General features: G+C 53.6%; 8 protein-coding genes across 8 annotated transcripts; 2 read left to right on the forward strand and 6 right to left on the reverse strand.

Moving 5' to 3' along the window:
* Window positions 1-662: 662 nt before the first annotated feature.
* Window positions 663-2,327, reverse strand: J4E84_010674 (uncharacterized protein; the record flags this gene model as incomplete). The annotated part of the gene is made up of 1 exon (XM_049393229.1): window positions 663-2,327. The coding sequence occupies one exon, from the start codon at window positions 2,325-2,327 to the stop codon at window positions 663-665; it is 1,665 nt and encodes a 554-aa protein (XP_049239084.1).
* Window positions 2,328-4,177: 1,850 nt separating this feature from the next.
* Window positions 4,178-5,053, reverse strand: J4E84_010675 (uncharacterized protein; the record flags this gene model as incomplete). Its single annotated transcript, XM_049393230.1, has 1 exon — window positions 4,178-5,053. The coding sequence occupies one exon, from the start codon at window positions 5,051-5,053 to the stop codon at window positions 4,178-4,180; it is 876 nt and encodes a 291-aa protein (XP_049239085.1).
* Window positions 5,054-9,390: 4,337 nt separating this feature from the next.
* J4E84_010676 (uncharacterized protein) lies at window positions 9,391-10,931 on the reverse strand (the record flags this gene model as incomplete). The annotated part of the gene is made up of 2 exons (XM_049393231.1): window positions 9,391-10,125; window positions 10,179-10,931. The coding sequence occupies 2 exons, from the start codon at window positions 10,929-10,931 to the stop codon at window positions 9,391-9,393; spliced, it is 1,488 nt and encodes a 495-aa protein (XP_049239086.1).
* A 788-nt stretch (window positions 10,932-11,719) lies between these two features.
* J4E84_010677 (uncharacterized protein) lies at window positions 11,720-12,459 on the reverse strand (the record flags this gene model as incomplete). Its single annotated transcript, XM_049393232.1, has 2 exons — window positions 11,720-12,364; window positions 12,421-12,459. 2 exons carry the CDS (start codon window positions 12,457-12,459, stop codon window positions 11,720-11,722), a joined length of 684 nt encoding a protein of 227 aa, XP_049239087.1.
* A 1,513-nt stretch (window positions 12,460-13,972) lies between these two features.
* Window positions 13,973-15,658, reverse strand: J4E84_010678 (uncharacterized protein; the record flags this gene model as incomplete). Its single annotated transcript, XM_049393233.1, has 1 exon — window positions 13,973-15,658. One exon carries the CDS (start codon window positions 15,656-15,658, stop codon window positions 13,973-13,975), a length of 1,686 nt encoding a protein of 561 aa, XP_049239088.1.
* A 980-nt stretch (window positions 15,659-16,638) lies between these two features.
* Window positions 16,639-17,037, forward strand: J4E84_010679 (uncharacterized protein; the record flags this gene model as incomplete). The annotated part of the gene is made up of 1 exon (XM_049393234.1): window positions 16,639-17,037. One exon carries the CDS (start codon window positions 16,639-16,641, stop codon window positions 17,035-17,037), a length of 399 nt encoding a protein of 132 aa, XP_049239089.1.
* Window positions 17,038-17,492: 455 nt separating this feature from the next.
* On the forward strand, window positions 17,493-17,855 carry J4E84_010680 (uncharacterized protein; the record flags this gene model as incomplete). The annotated part of the gene is made up of 1 exon (XM_049393235.1): window positions 17,493-17,855. One exon carries the CDS (start codon window positions 17,493-17,495, stop codon window positions 17,853-17,855), a length of 363 nt encoding a protein of 120 aa, XP_049239090.1.
* A 201-nt stretch (window positions 17,856-18,056) lies between these two features.
* Window positions 18,057-19,991, reverse strand: J4E84_010681 (uncharacterized protein; the record flags this gene model as incomplete). The annotated part of the gene is made up of 3 exons (XM_049393236.1): window positions 18,057-19,423; window positions 19,472-19,600; window positions 19,649-19,991. 3 exons carry the CDS (start codon window positions 19,989-19,991, stop codon window positions 18,057-18,059), a joined length of 1,839 nt encoding a protein of 612 aa, XP_049239091.1.
* Between the last annotated feature and the right edge of the window lie 82 nt (window positions 19,992-20,073).

Genomic DNA, 20,073 nt, shown 5'->3' on the forward strand with positions numbered 1-20,073 from the left:
AGATACTCAGGTACCTAGGCGCACACTATATACGGGTCTGGCGTTCCACATCGAGACTATCACCCCCTCACGGGACTGCGCAACCGATCAAGAAAGAACCGCCCCATTGTGTGGTGCGACCGCAGGTAATACTGATGGTATTGTGGATGTGAGGTGCGGAGCCGCATAACGTTGCCGCTTTAGGTCACTCGGCCCTTCCCCGCCTCGCGCTGGATATTGCCGCGATACAGCTGCCTGCCCTTTAGAGGCGATGCGATTATTCATATTCACTGAGTTTCGCAAACATGAGAAGAAAGGCTATCACTACAGCTTCGAGATGAGACCGACGTCGTGATGGATATGAGATTGGTTGTTGTCGCACGTGCGACGTAGAGGGGGCCTCGTATCGGCGCCCGGGAAGATCCTGAGTTTTGCCACCTTCCATCCTACATCCCATTCAAGGAACTCCAGCGAGAACTCTCACACAACTTCCGCGACGACAATGGAGTAGCTATAGCTATTTCATTCAGTTATACATTATTAAGCTGACTACAGCGCTAATTCCTAACGGCACACGACGGCCAATTCTCCAGCCCGGCGACTTCGCGTCGACTGAAACCACCTATCCGTCTCCCGTGAACTCGCTGAAGGCGAGCAGGACACCTCAAAACCTACTTTACATTCTACAAACGATCTCCGTCGGCGGCAACTCCTCTCTGGGCTCCCCTGATCCGGGACTCCTGAAGATCCGCCATGCGCTGCGCAATCCTCGCTCTACCCTCTGCGAAGAGACACTCTTCTCTAAGCTTGAAGCGCTTCGCATGGAATCGGGCACTTTCAGCTTCTATCTCGTACTTCATGAGCTGTTCTTCTGGCGTTTGAGGCGCGAAGTCGTAGCCAAAGTTGAGGGAGTCAATGCGCTCTCCGATGTCTTCAATATCCCGCTTTCGCTTAGCGCGGTGCCGTCTTTCATTGTCGTCTGAGGATTCTTCAGATGCTTCTCTTCTCCGACGGAGACGCCGCTCCCGTCGACGACGCTCCCATGGCGGCGTGCCGCTGCGAGACCTGCGAGACTCTCTCTGGCCATCGCTCGGATGAGGCGAGCGGGACGGCTCATGTTGACGGGTCGGGCGCTCGACCGGGGTACGAGGTCTACGCTCTTGTGACGCAGCTGGACTAACTTGTGCTGGCGGCCTTTCATCGACTTCTGCTTGCCTTGCTGGTTCGTGGGGTAAAGCATCTTGTGCCCTATCCCGCGGCATCAGGGGACGCCAAGGTGGCCCCGGTAGCCCGTCGAACCTGAAGTTCATGCTACCTGCATACAGTCCTGGAGCGGGTAATCTGCCGATGGGTTCTCTCTGTTGCGGTGTAGGAGTTTGCTGATGATAATCGTCGATGTCTAACGATTGCTGAGATGGCACCGGAGAGCCATTGACCGGCTCGTCGTCATTGTCCGAGAGATGACGTCCCGTAGCCATTGCTCGCGGCATCTCTGGAATATACTCTGGGGCCTTTTCTCCGCCCAGCTCTCTGCCAGATTCTTCAGCTCGACCACGTTCGTTCGGGGAAACGTCCGGTCTGATGTTGTACATCCTATGAGCTTCTATCAGGGCGATATGTGCGTCCTTTACATCGTCCAGGCGAACAATGCCGATATTATCGACCTGATCTTGCTTCTTAGGTCTGCCAATACCTTTCGGGTGCCTCTTTCTGTTCTCGATCGCAACTCTTATTTCTCGTTGTACCTCCCCGATGTCTAAAGCAACCTTGGACATGGCGCTCAAGATTGGAATGAACTCATGAAACCAGTCATCTACGCTCTCTCCGCCCCGTGGCCTGATATCTTCTGGAAAGATGTCGATAGCCTCAATTCTCCAGGTTGTTTCGAGGTGCTCTAGCGTATCCTCCTTGTATGAGCCTTGCATCGCATCGGCACGGCGGTAAATGTGGCCGGCAGCTTCTTGTTCATGGGCATTCTTAACCAGCAACAGTACGTCTTCGAGCAGGAAATGCTGCGGTTCCTCGAATGAATTGCCTACACGCCATCGTGCATTCTCGGTAATATCTTCGAACACTGCGACATAGTCTTTTCTGTATCGCGACACCTCCAGCAAGGCGCTGGCGATTGCTTCGTCCCAGCAAAAAGTATCATCCCAGTCCAGTGGCTGCAAGTGATACGGAAACACTTGATGTGCCTCTTCGACAGACCAATTCCGCGCGATCTCCATTAGTATTTCCGCTAAGACCGGGGTATCCTCTTCGTATGAAGTCGCCATGGTGCTGTCGAGATGTCGAGCGATCTCAGAGGCGGCGCGCTCGATGTAGATCAACAGTACTAGCAGCGCCATGTTAGTGGTCATGCAATTGCGAGGTGTCAAGGCAGATCGACATACCTGGATCTGAATACGCGTTGGCGGCGCTGGAGTCGGCAATTCGATTGTCGTAGCTGTTGCGTAGAAGAGCGACCGCGAAAGATGCGGGAGTATCTAGATCAGCCGTGGGTCATAGAATATCTCTGCGGCGAGTGTTATGAATTGTGCGCCAAAGATAGCGACAACAGCTTCAGGTCAAAAAGGTGGGGCTGGTCAAACAAAGCGTGCGCACGTACAAAGTGAAAGAGGACGAGAACCAATGGACAATGACCTTTGTTTGAGGGGCTATTGACTAGTCTAAATTGTCCTAGAAGTACGAGGAGGCTATACGGCGCTCAAACTGGAACCATTCTGGCAAAGTGGCCAAGCTTCGCCCTTTCATTATCAACGAGTCTCTTGGTCTCCAGCTTCGGTCGGAGTGTTCAGGGCGGCAGCGCCTCGTCTTATCTTCCACAGCTTCAGTCTACGAGCCGCATAGAAGGCTCTGCCATCGCTGTAAGCGAGGTATCAGCGTCTCGGCCATATCGATGTCGAAAGACAGTAACTGGACCTCTTCTTCTCTGGTCAGATGCTCGTCTTCAGGTGCATAACCAAAGCTGTAGAAGCTGATCCGGTCTTCGATATCGGACTGGTGTGGTTCAGAGATCTCATTCACTCTAGCGTCTGGATCAGGATGTCGCGATCAATCCCGAGGCTGCCTGTTCTTTCCAGCATCGGTGTTTCTCTTCCTCTTTCTGCCTGCAGTTCCCTTTCCTTTTGACATGATCACTTCGCCATTCCGATCACTATCGATCCTGCTCTCTACGAAGCGTACAGCACTCGAATAGCTCATGTGCATTCTTCGGTATCTTGCCAGTATCTGCAGTCTCAAAGCATGGTAGTAGTCTTCCTGCGCTTGATATAGTTGATCTTTCTCAAGGTGTAGAGTTCGCAAGTCGTCGAAAGACGCACCTTTGGGGTCATCAGGGGGATCTTCTAGCAAGCCGTCATCTCCATCGATGCCTGCGAACTTTTCATGGAGTGGACGCGCTTCTTTTGTCTTATCCTCGCCTGATTGGAAATACCCTTCATCGCTGTTCACCGATTCCCCTCTTCGCTCTCTCTGTTTATGTCTTTTCTCATGGGAACTTGCGCGTCGTTCACTTTGGTCCGGGAAGAAATCCGGACGATCTTGCCGTCGATCCGCTTCTTGGTCCTGAGCTTCGGGTAGCTTCCGATTCCTGCATATTCGTTCGCAGTGAGAAGGGATCTCATGTAGTCGGTCAGCCCGCCTAGATGCCATGACGATGGAGTACGAAGATCAAGATTATGAGGCGTTGCGTGGGTCGAGAAGAGCAGAGCATAGCTTATCGGTAACATCTACTGTTAGTTCGCGATCGTCGCCAGTGTAAGTTTTGATGGCCGAAAGAGAAGCGATCAAGCAAACGAAGGCCGTAACGCCCTCAAAGACTATAGGACAAAGACGAGTGCCTTCCCATTGCCCACGATACAGGGATGCTGAGTTCAACCGAGACCGACTCGGTCGAGAGATTTGGTGAGACGTCTGATGGGTCGTGATGGCTAACAAGCACTAGCGAATTGTAGTATACTCCTCACTATCTCCACAGTGATGCGATAGCACTATTCAATACTAGCGCTACAACACCTTCATATGTGTATTCCTCGCAGCTATCCAGATCCATCAAGTAATACCGACTAGCTATATCGACCGCCTTTTTCGGCTTACAGATCTTCTTCTCGCACCGGTACCTCCGACAGTCTCCCTCCTACCTTCTCTCGCATTTTCTGGCATCAAATCCTCCGCCTCCGCCTCCGTGAGACGCTTCCTAACCCTGAAAAGCTTCTGTTCCATGGTCATGATCCTCAGACGATGACGAGGTAGCTTTCGAATTTGCAGCCGCAGCAGCTTCCCGTCTGATCTTCAATCGAGACTCCTCAACATCCACCATGAGCTGCGCGAATATCGCTCTACCCTCGAACAGCAGCTCGGCAGTTTTGAACCTGTACCGATCCTGATGTGTCTTCGAGAATTTCACATCAGCCTTAAGCTTCATCAGCTTTTCCTCCGGCGTCTTGGGCTTTATTTCGTCATATTCTTTCAGGAAGGCGAGGCTGTCTCCAGTTCCGTTCTTCCGACGCTGTACCTCGTCGGAATAGAAGCTTTTCGATTTGCGATCTGCCATAAGCTTGTAGCGCTTCGCATGCACTTTTGACAACTCAACATCGGCTCGATACTTCATCAACCTCTCCTCTGGTGTCTTGGGCTCGAAATCATCGTATCCGAAGTTCAGGAAGTCGATGCGGTCTCCGAAGTCTTCGGTCTTCAGCTTAGGCGTAGAGGTCGTTTGCGGAACGGGCTGTGCATTGGGGCTCTTGGCTTTATGTGCGGTCATACGTGCACGGTGACCTTGAGGGCGCAGTGCGGATCGGGAGATATCTCGGCGGTCACGCGCGCTCATTCGAGAGCTAACTTGATCCTGGTCTAGATCATGTGGCTCCTGACGCCGACTCTCGAGTCCGGCTATGTAAGCCTTCGCGAAGAACTTGGGGGTTTTGAGCAAGAGGCACTCATGCACTGGGGTATCTCCTGGTTTTGATTGGTCTGAGTCATGGCTTTCGCGAGCACGCTTAGTCTTGCGGTCTTCGTGAGCATCAGGTGCGTCGGCAGGACGCTTCAGCGCCGGACGGAAAGGCAGGTTCATCGGAGAGTGTAAGGCTTTCGAGATATCACTGACCTCAGACAGGCGTCGAAGACTGCCCCCCAGAGCGCCTTCTTGTTGAGGGATCTCGTTATTAATGATCATCGGAGGTGCACATGCAGCGCGACGACGAGCACGCGCGATCGCGGTTTCCGAGCTATAGGCGTTCATATTGTGATATCTGGCCAAAGACGTGTAGAGGTTGAACGTGGTCGGTGACTGCGAGTGGAAAGTGAAGGCCCGCTTAAGTCCTCCAGGGCAAGTTCCGTGCTAGTGCAGTTAAGTGTGCACGGTCTTGATATACTTGAAGTGAAAGCACACCGGGTAATATAGCATTGCTCATTATCAACGATCTAAAAGAGACTACTGGATGATCCAATCTGTCAGCCAACGAACAAAGATCGCCTCATCGTACCTGAATACGAGAGAAGTGAGACGTTGTATGCACTTTGGCGGTCATCCTATCTTCGCCGACCATCCCGGTTCGTCCTCTCATAACCCCTATCTCCCCTGCTTCTTCTTCCATCGTCTCTCTCGTACCTAGTTTTTTCGCCGTCCGCAACGCGCTTCCTGATTTGGATGACTTCTCTCTCATACTTCTGCACTCTCGCAATATATCGAGATAGCATCTTCCGCCTCACAGCTTCGTAGTACTCTTCTTGCGCACCAAGCAGTTGCACTGCCTCATCCCGTAATCCAAGCTGCTCATCGAAAGTAGCACCGGGTGGGTCGGCAACCAGATCGGGCGTCTCAATGGCGTATTCACTGAAGTGTTCAGTGGTTACGCCGCGATAGGCTGGCTGCTCGACCGGACGACTTCGCTGCAACGAAGGATGCGGTGGTGGGCTGAATCGCCTATTGACGCTTGGCGCACGTCTCTCACGATCGCGTGGTCGAGGTCGGCTCCTACTTCGCTGCCGGTAACGACTTGGTGATCTACCCGCTGGACTTCTTAGACGGCTGCGTCGTCTGTCATCTCGACTGCAACGTCGTGACATAGACCTTGTCCCCCACTCATCCCCCTGCCTGCCAAACCTTCGCAATAAGTCATGGTAATCCTCCTCATACTCATGTTTGTATCTATTCCACCTGACTTCATCTCTTCTCAGTCCCGGTACAGTGACATTGTTGTATCTTTGCAAATCCCCCGGCTCCATGTTTTTGATGACATAATCTCGCGCCTCCTGGACATCCCTAGCCGTGACTTCACCTTCATGCTCATCGCGTGTAAGTACTTCACGCAACGCCCTACGTGCCGTACCGAGTGAGGTTGTTTTGGCAAGCGAGAATAAGGCGAATATGAGCCACGGGTCTGAGGACCTGTACACTTCCTGATAAGGGAGTGGTGGTGTGAAGAAGTCGTGCGTGCGCCTCAGATCCCAGGTATTGAGTATGTATGTCTGCAGATCGTCCATTGGGGCGAAAAGACTGTTGGGCGCGTATACACTTTGAAGCTCAGACATGTTGGCGGCGCTGGGACGGATTGGTCGTGCGGAGGAATTGGATTGATCGCTACGTACTCCTGCGACGGCTCTTTTGTGGTTGATACGGTCTCAGCGTTGCCAAAGCTTTTGCGAAATAGTGCGATATGAAAGGAAGTCGCGCTTTTATGCTTGAACAAAGAAACAGCACAACTTGATGGACTCTCTAAACAAAGGCATTATCAACACAACCATGCTTCGCCAGCAAGAGAGAAAGCGCCTCAATCCATCTGGCATGCTACCACCAGGCCTTCATAGAGTTTAGATTCATATCAGACTATCATTGCACAATTCTGCCCCTCTATCGCCCTATCTTCCTCTTCTTCCCTGTACCGCTAAGCCTACAAGCCAGAACATCCCTCTCATACATAAGCACCCTCTTCCTATAACTAGCCACCAGCTTTCTCCCCACAGATCTCTCATACGCCTCTCTAATCCTATAAAGTTCTATCTCGCCTTCGATAAACTTCATCTCCTCATCCTCCGATACATCCTTCGGCCATTCAGGAAATGGCGGCCACGTGATATCTTGTACGGAAATCTCGTCCATGGGAGTGCAGCTTCGGTCTCGTCGCTGTGATGGTCGGTGTGGATTCCGTTCATGATCGCTTTTATCATGACTCGATCGAAAAGGTCGTTGTGACACGCGTGTTGGTGATGGACTCGGTGATGACTCATCCAGTGAAGGCTGTCTCGTGTAATGACTTCGTGGATGATGCCTCGGAAGCGGCGAAGGTAAGCTCGGAGGATACGCGCCTTGCGGTCGTGAGCTCATCGGCAACGGCCCCAGCAGACTATCACTGGATACCGACGACACCGATGACGACGGACATCTTACTTTCCGCGGCCGCGTCTCGCTGCTATTCATTCTCCTTCGCTCTTCCATCTGTGAAGCAATGAGCTTCCTGGCTTCTTCCAGACCTCCCCAAGCACCTGGAGCGTGTTTTGGTGGAGTTGGAGGAAGGCCTCTCGACTGCATCTTCTCCGAACTTTTCCCCTTTGTCTCCCCCTTCTTCTGCTTCGCTAACAGTCTCATAACTTCTGCTAACCGCTCCGTCGCACTCTGATTCTTTTTCGAGGGAGGGAGAAATGGATAGCCCGCAGGGTATGGTGGATTGCCTGGCATTGCGCGTGCGATTTCTCCAGCGGTTCTTTCTTCGATCTTGGCCAGAAGGTGGAAATCGGTTGTTTTGAGGAGCATGTAGATGAGGGTGGGGTCATGGGCTAGCGATGGTGTTTGGTGGGTGTGCTGACGGTTTGCGGTGTTGGAGGTAGTAATTGCGGGTGTGCTGGTGGTGATGATGATGAAAGAAGATGGCGTTGTGAGATGGTGGACAAAGACGACAATGACGTGACAAAGGAGGTTGATGGGGTCGGAGGCATGGTGATGCTCACGCTTGGTACGAGAGGTTGTTGGCCATGTCCCATCATTCTTTCATGTCGCATTTGATATGTGAATCCAATGCTAAGGTGTGTCGTCGATGGATGCGGGAGCCAGTATTCATGATCGTTGCTGCCGGGCTATGTTCACTCTATGAAGATCTTGAACAACTAGCGCAAATCGCCTGACCTGTTCCCTATGCTGTCGATAATACAGTCTTTCCGCTCTTTCTGCTGCTTTGTCCTCCCGAATCTGCTCGCGCCTAATCCGACGGTACAGCCTGTCGAGGTCGCAAACGGTCACGCACAACAACCGGTTCTGTCTTCCTTGATGTCTGAAGTACACCACATCGCGCATCTGCTCTTGGATGTAATCCTTCATTCGCGAATTCGTGAGAAGTACAAGACGCTCGAGCCGCATCTGGAATAGTCGGGACCATTTGTTCGCACGATGCTCGCCGTGGGGATGGAGGTCGTATGGAATGGCGTAACTTGCGTCGTAGAGTTTCCAGATGCTATTGATGTTTCGCAAAATGGCGTTGCCTGCTCCTGGGAGTGTCAGGCGTGAGGTAAGAGGACGTGCCATTGTGAGTTGAGATAGGTAGTGGAGAGTTGTAGCGACGAGTTGAATTCCAGGATTGTATGGCCAACAGAATGCGCCTGCATGGCGCATACACCTTTATAGAATCGTACGCGTACATGTGAAGGCTGGCAAACATGAGATGCTTTGGATCAAAATCTGGGATGAGCCAGGGGCGACCCAGAAACGACGAGCCAACCACACCATCTGTATTTCGTACGACTCATACGCGAGGAGATACTCTTAAAAAGAGAGAAATATCGCATCTCCAGAACCCTTGGATCAAGATCGTCCATACTGTGGTTCTGCCGGAAAGGTGGAGGGTACTGACATTTTGAGCCTGTAGCAAGCAGCGCCATTCCAATTTCCTTACATCCTCCACCCACTAAACGAGATTCCATTTTGTCGCGCAACACCGCTTTGGATCTCTCACCCTCTCCCACTGCGCGATCACCTCGAATATCTTGGAGGACTGGTCCATTGTGGAGCGACTGGCAGCCACTCAAACGACCAAGTTCCGAGAGTACATCAGTAGAAGGCCGAGAAGAATCGCCAGCAAGGCCTTCGCGTTCGAGCAGCTTCCCACTTCTAGAAGACATCGGCGTTAATCTGGTCCAGCCGGTCGACAGCGAGCACTCTCCGTTGCGCGCGACCGGCGAGACCATGACATCGAGTCCATCATCCTACAGGAAGAACGACCAAGTCTTAAGCTGCTGCGGAAGAAACAGCTGGAGGCGGCCATGCATCGCGTGCCAGCCCTCGAGAACGACCACAGGCGGCGGACGTCGAATACCGCATCAGAGCTCTCCACCATTAGCGCATCGCTCTCGCACTTCTCTGCGCGTCGCATCAATCTCGACTTCGCAGTCGCACACATCCGCCTCCCACCCATCCCCCCCTCAAATCGCCCCAATAATACTCCCCAGCCCGCCTATCCTCCTCGCCCACCTCGTCATCGTATCCACCGCATCCTTCCTCAGCCCCATCGTCGGCGCCGCAAAAGCCACAGCCATAACGGGTGCAATACTCCTCAGTAGATCGAACCCCGGTGTTTGGGCCTGTTCGATCTCCGCTGCCGCCTCGATGATATCCGTCGTGGCTTTTGTTGCCACGTCGAAGTAATAGGGGGTAGGCATCTCATGGGACTCGATGGGGGCTGTGGATTCTGTGTGTGTTTTGTACATTAGCATGGACAGGACTAGGCGGTCGGCCATGTAGTTTGATGCTATTAGGGCTATGAAGGTATTAGGTGAACTTGTGGTTGATTTGGGAGATCCTTGCCTGGTATTGGGTTTGGGTAGTGTCGACGTACCCCTCTCAACCGGTGTCCCGCCGCGTGGACTCCTGGATAAGTTCGTCAGGTGCGGGTACGCTGCAGCCCAGTCATCCAGCTGCCGGATCAATTTGCACGCCAGTTCTTTGCAAGGTCTCACGTCGACGTGCGAGGGTATTGGCGTGGAGAAGAGGACGCGCATAGAACCGGGTATCTCGAGCATGGCGAAACAGTGGGGGACCATGAGTTCGATGTCTGCGAGGGTTTGGTGTGCGTCGCGGGGTTTGCCGATGAAGGGGAGGGTCATCCAGTCGTGGGAGGCGTAGACGGATTTGCGGTTGAAGACTACGGATTTGTGCGCCTGGGGGTGTTAGTGGAGTGGCTAGGTATCGATAGTGGTGTCCTTGGTCTTACATCAGAGCTGCGGATACCCTTGAACAACGGCCAGATGGCGCCTGACCCGCAGTTACTCGGACCGCGCATATTCATAATCTCAGCCGCAGCCGCGATGTGAGACATCGCACCCGTCGCAGTCGCCCCTACGTAGAGTTCGTACAGCGACATGATAAGCGGCACCAAAACCTCTTCTTCATCAGGGATCGCATCGTTCTTCAGTCTCGCTATGGACGTCCTCTGCGCACTCAACGCCACGGTATACCATCTCCAGGAATCAATCAAAATACTCGGATCATGATGATGCTTCCCGAAAAAGGCCATGGACACTGCTCGGAGCGACAATCGAACCGCTGGCTTCCGTGCGTTGCTGTGAATCTGGTTGATATGCCCCAACCATTGGATTTCCGGTGCGTACTGACTTCCGCCTTTGTTGAGCTCAATGTAGTGGGACAGGAACGCGGTATCTAGAGCTTCTGGCAGGATTCTTGAGGGCTGGTTTAGCATGGGGGGTCGGTATTGGTAGCGGATGGCTACGATGGCTTGCTCTATCTTTTCGTTGTCTCTGCTTTCGGATGGTAGTGCCGGGTATGACGAAGAAGAAGGCTGACCAATTGGTGTTGGTGTGCTTGCGGCTTCGTTCTGGGCTAGAATAGTACGTGGGATCGCTGATGGCTGACCATCGTCCGTTGATTCCTTTCCGCGGACGGCCAGTGCAGCTCTTGTTGTTTCTTTCTTCTTCCGCCCTCTGGGCTTGGCCACTCGCTCTGTCATATCGATGACAATGGAGCCCTGAAGTGCTCCAGAGCATGCCAGGCCGAGACGCTCGCATTGATGACATATTCCTGGACGTTCGTCACACTACACCACAGATCAGTCTCCACTCCCTCAATTACAGATTCAAGGTAAAAAATACCTTAACACGTCTCGACCGACACTGAGCACAAGCTCTACTGCGCTGCGATTTGGGAGGCATTCCGTTCCGTCTATATAGGCCGGGCTGTTTCTGCACGGGAAGTGAAAGAGGGAATTCGCGCGAGGTAGACGAGGGAGGGATGCAGGGGTAACGTTAGTCTGGGAACTTCATGCGGCGCAGTCTCATTCGTTCATGCTGATTGGGTGGCAGCATAAGGTTTCGGAAGATACCTCTAGCAGAGTGGGGAAAGCGCGAGGTACCGCGTGAATTTCCGCAGTGAGTCTAGCACGTGCTGTAAGGGTCCAGCGTGCATTGGAGCGGGTGAATATGCTGACTGTCATTATTGGTGTCGGATATTTGAGTGTAGTATTTACTTCGTTGTGGAGAATGTGTCAATGTGTGTAGGGAAAGGGGACGTCGTAGTTTATGGTTTCTGTTGACATGGCCTTTATATACTAAAGAATGACTATAAGCATCTCGTGGTATGGGATCGCTTATCGCCGTAGTCTGCAGTCATGGGCATCGTATCGAAGTCAAGGGATCGGGACCTGCTCTTGAAAACACGATAGAAACGCGCTTAGATAACAACTGCACAAAGGGTATCATACACCACCATCCCCATCCCCATCCCCATCCCATCCACCACCTACCCCCTCCCCAACTCAACAATATCCCTCATCTCCATCACCCAAACCCCCTCCTCCCTCTTCCCGTCCAAACACCTCACCCCCGCCTCCACCGCCGCCCTCGCAATCACGCCCGCATCCTGCGCCCACCAATCCGTCATCTTGGGCGTCAGCCCCCTCAGTCCCTTCGCCAGACTCCTCAACGCCGCCTCCGCAGGCCTCGACTCACTCCTCTCCCCCACAATCAGACCGGGGCGTACAATAACCGTGTGTTTGAACCCCAGCCCTTTAACCGTCTCTTCCAACTCGCCCTTCATCTTCGGGTACGCAAAATACCCATTGGGATTCGCGCCGTTGGACGAGATGAGGATGTATGTGTCTACGCCGGCTTCTTTGGCGGTCTTGGCGAGCGATAAGTTTAGATCATAGTCGATTTTTCGTTGCGCGTCGAAGCCGCCGACTTGGGCGCGGGTTGTGCCTAGAGCGCTGAAGAAGACGCGAGGGGAAGAGGACGACGGGAATTGGGCGGGCCAGGTGGACGAGTCGGGAGAGGTGATGGGTTGCAGCTTTGTGGAGCCGGCTGGGTTGGGGAGGTCGCGGCGCGTGTAGGCGTGGATGGCGGAGAAGGAGGGGTGGGCGAGGAGCGTGGTGAGGATGTTGGAGCCCTGCGTGTGTGGGTTAGGAGTGCGTGATGGGGTTATCTGGGGTGTGAGGGACTTACGACGAGGCCTGTGCTGCCTGCGAGTACTGCTGCCGCCATATTTGCTACTCTGATCGTGGTCTGGTTAGTAGTAGGACGAGCTTCTCAGCTTGAATTGTGGGCGCGTGGTGTTGTCAGTCAAAAGTTTCGCCGCGTCTGTCAGTGCGGAAATTCGTCCGCGACCCTGATAAGCCAGGCCGACCGAGGTGCGTCATCCCGATAGCTGTCTCTCGCAGCTTCATCCTTGAAACCGCGACTCACATGTGAAAGCCGAGAATCGCATAGCAAGGCGAACACAAACAACCATGACAGAAGCTCCGTCTTCCCCTCGTGAGGGCAGCATCTTGCATACACATTGCTTCTCCGCATCACACCACAATCGCCTCACCAGCACGCCGCATCGCCCCTGACTCAAGCCGTCGGCACCCGCCGACCCTGCCCCAACCGAACTCACACCACCCTCTCACCACCGTCATCACATCCAAAGTTTCGCACCAGTCCAGACCAATGACAGTGTCCGGGAACAAGCGACTGCTTTCCACAGCTTCCATGTCTGTTGCCCGATACGGGTCGTGTTTTGCGGCTGACTGTTGGTTTTGGTGTGCCTGGCTTGTCCCACATGTCAGGCCAGCCGTTCGGGTTGCGGCGTAAGGCTGAGGTGGATGGAGGGCTCACGCCATGGTTTGGTGGTGCGATGGCGGGTTGGTGAGGGTGATGGGGATGGAGGTTTGGGGGGTAGGTTGGATAAATAGGATGGTCGTCTTTGGGGTATGGTGGCTATTCAGAAACAACAAAGACGACAACTACAACTACTGGTATCAACAGTCCAGTTCATACATCTTTACCCTCAGCAAAAGACGTAAACACCAAGTCTGTCTACACAGTACTACGGCAACATCACTTCCATCTCAACTCCATCCCGCCCAAACCTCTACCTTCACACAACCACACAAACCCCAACACACAACCATGCCATCACCAACCCAAGCCCGCCTCCTCTGGCGCACCCTCTCCCGCAGCATGGTAGAGCCCCACCCCTTCGCTCGCAACCCCATAACCATGACGCCTCATGCATGGCGAGCTGGTGATCTCTCAAGGAAATTGGTAAAAACGAGTGCTGTGTAAGTCTTCTTCGTTTCTTCACCAACTATCCTTCTGGTTGGGAATTTGTTGCTAATGGTCATTCAGTTACTTCCCGTTCTACGCGGTTATATTTGGCTGGCCAGTCGCGGCGTCGTGGTGGTTTAACGGGAATATGTGACTCGGAATGGATGAGAGAGAGGGGGGAGGGAAGGGGAGTGAGATGGAGAGGGCTGGAGGGAAGAAGAAGGGGTTGAGTGGTAAGGAAGTTGAATGTTTGATCTTGAATATGCGGTGGGATGATTGATTGGAGTTTGCATTGGAATGGCGTTTAGGTCTTCTTGTCATCGCCTTTCCGTCTTGTTGGAAGACACTTGACAAAACCATTACTGTTTTATCCAAACGCATTGTTCCTGAACCTCCAAACTCATCACCACGTCACCATTCTGCAATACAACAATGCCTCCACTTCATGATTACAAAAGCTAACCCCCTACAAATCCAGCACAACCCTCCCCACCCCCCTACTAACACAACTCAACATAGCCCCCGCCTCCATCTCCTCCCCCAACAACCCCGTCCCCCGATGTTCCACCCTCCCCCCACAAACATCCACCCTACACGTCCCGCAATTCCCCACCTCGCACGAACTATCAATCTCCATACCCACAGCCCTCAGCGCATCAAGCAGCGACTCCGCAGCCCGCACGTCCACCGTCTTCCCGCTTTGTTTAAGCTCCGCGGTAAACGGATCACCGGATGTAGCTACCGTAAACGCTTCGATGTGGACAGAGGATTCGGGGATGTTGTAGGATTTCGCGGTGGAAACGACGGCGTCCATGAGGCGTGGGGGGCCGCAGGTGTAGATGTGGGTTTGGAGATCGGCTTTTGAGAGGATAGCGGAGAGGTTCAGGCGTTGGTCGAGCGATTTGTTGTAGATTGTTGCTTTGGGGCCTAGTGCGGCGATTTGAGAGGCGAAGGGTACTTCTTCTGCGACGGCGTAGTGGATGTGGAAGTCTTGGTTCGTTTCTTGGAGGTAGGTAAAGGCTGTCATGAACGCTGTTATGCCGATGCCGCCTGCGATGATGATGTGTCGGTCTGCAGTTTTGGCGAGCGGGAAGCTTGCTGTGATGCGGCCGACGGTGAGGATATCGCCCACTTTGGTCTGCGAGTGGAGGTATTTGGAGCCGCCGCGACTGCTTGGGTCTAGTGCGACACCGAGCTCGAAGCGCTTTGAGGTGCCGCTTACGACGGAGTAGGCGCGTACCAACTTTCCTCCCAGCTTAAGCCGTACGTGGCTTCCTGGCTCGACGTGCGGCGGCTCTGGGATGTCTTCAATGGATTCGAAGATGAAGGCCGTAACACTGCTCGTCTCCCTTCGCTTCTCGACAAGGCGGTATTCATTCCAAGTATCCATCTTCTCGTCCTCGCCACCAAACAGTCTGCTATTGTGGTCTTCAACAACACCTCTGTCTAGACGTTTCTGGAATTTCTCTTTGATGTCCCATCCAAGCTGCGGCAGCTGCACAATCTGCTTCATCATTTTCACGTTGTTTGTTTCGATAAATAGGTAGTACATAACCCTGGCTATCGTCCACTCTGGATGCGGTCGCTCGAGTAGGGAGATCATGTCGCCGGCGGTGATGGTGCCGGTCTTGATGATACGGTACATCCAGCCTGTCCGCAGTAGCGTCTGTGTGCGCTTGGCCATGTCTTTGACCTCGAAGCGATGGTTGAGCTTGTAGCAAGGTCCGCGTGGCTCACTAACCTCGACAACAATGTCACCGATGGCCAGTCGATCTCCAATGCACAAGTTCATCTCGCTAACTTCGGTATTGAAGAGGTTCTCGCCAAACGCACCGGGTTTGAAATGGTGTTCCGAGGCCGGTAACTCTTTCTTCCACTCATCGTAATGCGATGTGCAGTAGTGGAGGAGCGCTTTATCTGGGCCGCCGTGCAGATGGAATGCATGTTCATCGGTCGGAATACCAAGCTCGGTGATCTCGACTGGACCCGTCAGCGGTCCTTTGTAGATGGCAGACGCGATCTTGCCGTTTCCAAGCGACTTCTTGATCTTGCCGGCGCGTAGTTGGATGAGAGGGAAGGGCTCGAAGGGCGCTGGGTTGACCAGTGTGTCGGGGTCTGGAGGCGGCGGCGGTATCCACGTTGAGGCAGGCATGCTTGGGATTGTATCTGGGATCGGTTGAGGACGTAGAAGCTGACCAGTTGGCGGAGCTGTAATCCTTCGATCTTTACAGGTGTTTCTTTATCCAAGGCGTTAAGACTTGGTGCTCCGTGCGCCAGGTCGGGTCAAAGAGAATGGACAATGGGGTCGTCGATCACGAACGTGCAATGAAGAGAAAGGTCCTTTTTTACTTCATGCAACAACTCCTAAGGTGTTAGGTCAGTCATCAGGCGTGCAGCCATAGCCTGCGGAGTACCCTAGGATGAGTCTAGACTGATTGTAAGCTACACCAGACTCGGAAGGCGTATGGGAAGATTGTGACTCTGCAAGAGAAGTCGATGAGTCTTGAAGACAGCTAGATGCACAATTTGGTAAGCATGCAAGAGTCAGGTTCGATGTGCGTCCCAGCATCATGACCGGCCTGACGAGAAGACCACAATATGTCGTTCGATTCCTGGTGTTCTGTACATTTGACACTTTGGAGTTGTCTCATGTTCGATCCAATGTGTAGGGTCTGGCGGGATGTTGCCTGTTGAACGAAAAGCTTGTACCAAACAAGCCCTGGAGACGCCTAGTCAAAGGCGACGGGAACGGCGGAGGTCGGAGATGAGCGCGACTCCCCGACCCAGGCTTGAACGCGTCGACTCGCTCGGATGTGCAAGTCATACGTCAAGTCGAAGACCAAATCAACGGCATTGGAGATATTGTGACGCGGATGATAGGTCGGAATGTAGCTCAGACGATGAACGCGTCGTGTGTCACGTGGTTAGCGGCCTCGGCTGCAGTTTGGTGGAACTGACGTCAATGTGAGGGTCCGTGGACAAGCTCCGAGCTACAGCATCAACTCGTCACCGCGACCTCAAGATAGTCAATTGCTTCTGACCCCGCAACTACTCGACGTCCCAAACCTCAAACTCAATACATCCAATCTGCTCATTCGGAAACCCAGACCTGTCGCACATCGTAACCTCACCATGTTCCGCATCCAACCCGCACGCGCCGTACAACGCGCAACCTTCTCTCGCGCAGCCATCGTCCGCCCTCGCTTCCTCAGCACAACGCCAGCACGCTTCGCTCAAAAAGATGCGCAAGACAAAGACTCGCTCAAGCCTCGGTCGACCGAGTACGCCAAGTCTGGCTCCGACGATGGCGCCGCACACTCCGACGCTGCTTTCGACCCCAAACAGACCAGCCCAGAGGAGGCAGAGGCGACCGCTGAGAAGGAGGCTGGTGGCCCACAGAACAGCTTGAACGCCAGCCCCGGCAACAAGAAGGTCAGCGAACCCAACAGCCCAGACGTTGGTGGCAATGGCGGTGCGCCGGACAAGAAGAGCAGCGGTGGAGGCAGCGCACCTAAGAACAGCACAGGATAGATGCAGATACCACGTGGACAGACTATAGTCATGATAAGGAAATATCAAAGGCATAAACATCAGGTAGCTATCGAAGGTAATCAAGGGCGTATAGGGAGCATCACGTCACAGCATCATAGCATTGAGAGTCGCATCTCAGGCATCCAACTGTATATACCCCACAATCGAAAGAGAAAAAAAAATGCCAATTCCAAAGCCACGACCACCAGTGACGTGCCCATGCTGCAGCTCCACCGGATGCGGCATCTGCGTGGAGCAACCTCAGTCGTGCACCCATGCAATGACGTCACAGCCAATGACGCTGCCCACAAGAACGGGGCAGCAACATCCGTCTTTTGCATAACAAAACACTTTTCACTCTTCAATCCCCCTACTACACTTCTAAAACTCCCCTTCAACAAACCACAACCCTCACATATCCCCCACCTCAAACCTCAAACTCTCAAACCCACAAAATGGCACCCCGCGCCCTCTACACAGCAACCCGCTCCCTGCGCACCTCCACCCCCATCTCCACCTCGCGCACACCTTTCACCACCACACCTTTAACCACACCTTTCACCACTACGCGTACCTTCCTGACAACACCCTCCCTGCGCATCAAAGAAGACGCAGCGCGCACCCCCGAACAAGTCGAAGCCGCAAAGCAGGAACAGCTCAAGGAGCAGGAAAAGGGCGAGGGCAGATGGCGCGAGGACCTGGCTAGTCATGGCGAGAGCAACATTGCGGCGGATCGGCAGCAGGTTGGTGATCATGAGGAGCATATGAAGGAGTTGCAGCGGGAGGGGAAGGAGAAGGGGGAGAAGGGGGAGATGTGAGGATGGATGGAAGGAAGGAAGGGTGGTGGTGAAGACGTACGGTGGGGGGGAAATATTTGGGAGGGGAAGGGATGGATGGAAGGTGGTGGTTGTGTATATGAATTGAATCGAGCGCATGTAATGATGAGATGAGACCAGAGATAAGGGAAGCAGTAGCATGTTGAAGCCACCCACATCCCCTCTCAACGACCCCGACCCCCCTCAAAAATTCACAACACTAGCCTCCAACACCCCCTCCTCCCCAATCAGCGCCTTAAGCACATCCTCCCCAACCGGTTTATCAACCCCCAAAATCATCAACGCCTCATTACTCCCCTCCCTTCCTCCTTCCACCCCATTTCCATTCCCATCCCTACCCCCTCCATTCCTCCCCACCAACCGTTCCTCCACCTCCCCATCCAACGGCGCAACATTCATAAACTCAATATTCACCCCCGCCTTCCCCAGCAAATTCCCCACATACCCAATCTTACCCACACTGTCAAAGTTGCGACAGATGAGCAGGGTGCCGCGGGGCACGAATTCGCCTTTGAATTTGTCGAGGCGGGAGATGAAGGGTTTGTTGCCGGAGACGAAGCCTTGGATGATTTGGTCGAAGGAGGAGGAAGATGAAGAGGAAGAGGGGGGGTTGGTGGTAGGTTGGAGGGCGCGGGCGGCGGAGGGAGATGCGTTGCGGGAATGGGAATGGGGTTGTTGGGATACGGAGCGTGAGGCGCGGGCGCGCAGGGTGATGAAGGAGGAGTAGGGTTTGTCTTCTACGTTTTCGCGGGAGCGCTGTTCGTTTATGAGGATGCCGCGTTCCTTCGCCAACAATTCAGCATTAACAATATTAATGTTTAGGCCGTCGCTCGAGGTGATGGGCGTGAGGAGTCCCTTAACCAACGCCGCAAAGAGGGGTTTCGTCGTGTTGATCGTAGCGAGCTTGCCTTCGTAGATGAGATCGAAGGTCGTACGGAAAGAACCGGTTTTCGCGGAGGAGTAGTGTTGGGTGTAGAGGCTGCCCATCTTCTCGACGAGGCTGATGAAGGGTTGGAGGGTGCGGTATTCGTCGGGGAGGACGATGGGTGCGTTGACGGCGGAGCGGGGGAGTTCGCCGCTGAGGATGGAGACGACTTGTTCGCAGACGTCGATGGACACGTTTTCTTGGGCTTCTTTGGTCGAGGCGCCGAGGTGGGGGGTTGCTACGACTTTTGGGTGGGCGATTAGACGGGATGCTGAGGAGTTTTGCTCGGGTGGTTCGGAGGTGAATACGTCGATACCTGCGCCCGCGATGACACCGGCGTCTAGAGCTTCGACGAGAGCATCTTCGTCGATCATGCCGCCGCGTGCTACGTTTAGGATGCGGGCCGTTGGCTTCATGGTCTCTAGTTCGGCCTTGCCGATCATGCCTTTAGTCGAGGCGATCAAGGGAGTATGTAGGGTCAGGAAGTCGGCCTCTTTTAGGATCTCAGCTAGACTTGGGCGGAGGGTTACTGAAGCCGCTGCAGCCAAGTTCGGGTTTGCATAGGGGTCGTAGGCTATCAGACGCATGCCCAGACCATTGGCAATACGAGCGACTGTGAGACCGACTGGGAAAGTGTTAGCCAGCTCTTATAAACGACAAACATCAAACTCACCTTTGCCCAAGCCGACAATGGCCAGAGTCTTGCCTTTTGCCTCCACACCCACCAATCGACTTCGCTCCCATTTCCCAGCCTTGATACTTTGCGATGCATCTCCAATATTGCGAGCCACAGCCATCATCACTGTAGCGTGTTAGTTGGTGCAAAGATGATGTTGCTTAGACTACCCACGAGCGATAGTGTGTTCCGCCGCGGCGTTGATGTTCCCAGAAGGTGAGTTCACCACAATGATACCGTGTGAAGTGGCCGACTGAACATCTACATTGTCAACGCCAACACCGGCACGAGCAACAACTTTCATGTTCTTGGCGGCACCCAGAAGCTCTGCCGTCACCTTCGTCTCCGACCGTACGATGAGAGCGTCATATTCGCCGATGATTTCCTTGAGCTCTTCTGGACTTAGGCCTTTCTTCTCATCTACATCGAATTGGTCTTTGAGTAATGCCAGTCCATCTGGCGAGACCTTCTCTGGTATCAAGATCTTCCTTCTCGCGGTGTGCATGAGGATTGCCATGTTGACGGGTTTCGGTTTGTGCCGTCCTTGCCGGTACTTGGAAGACTTAAGTAACTAGGTATGAAAGAGTTTCAGTGAGTTG

This window comes from Alternaria hordeiaustralica, assembly GCF_023758085.1.
Source record: "Alternaria hordeiaustralica strain BMP 2776 chromosome Unknown scaffold_44, whole genome shotgun sequence".
Taxonomy (NCBI): Eukaryota; Fungi; Ascomycota; class Dothideomycetes; order Pleosporales; family Pleosporaceae; genus Alternaria; species Alternaria hordeiaustralica.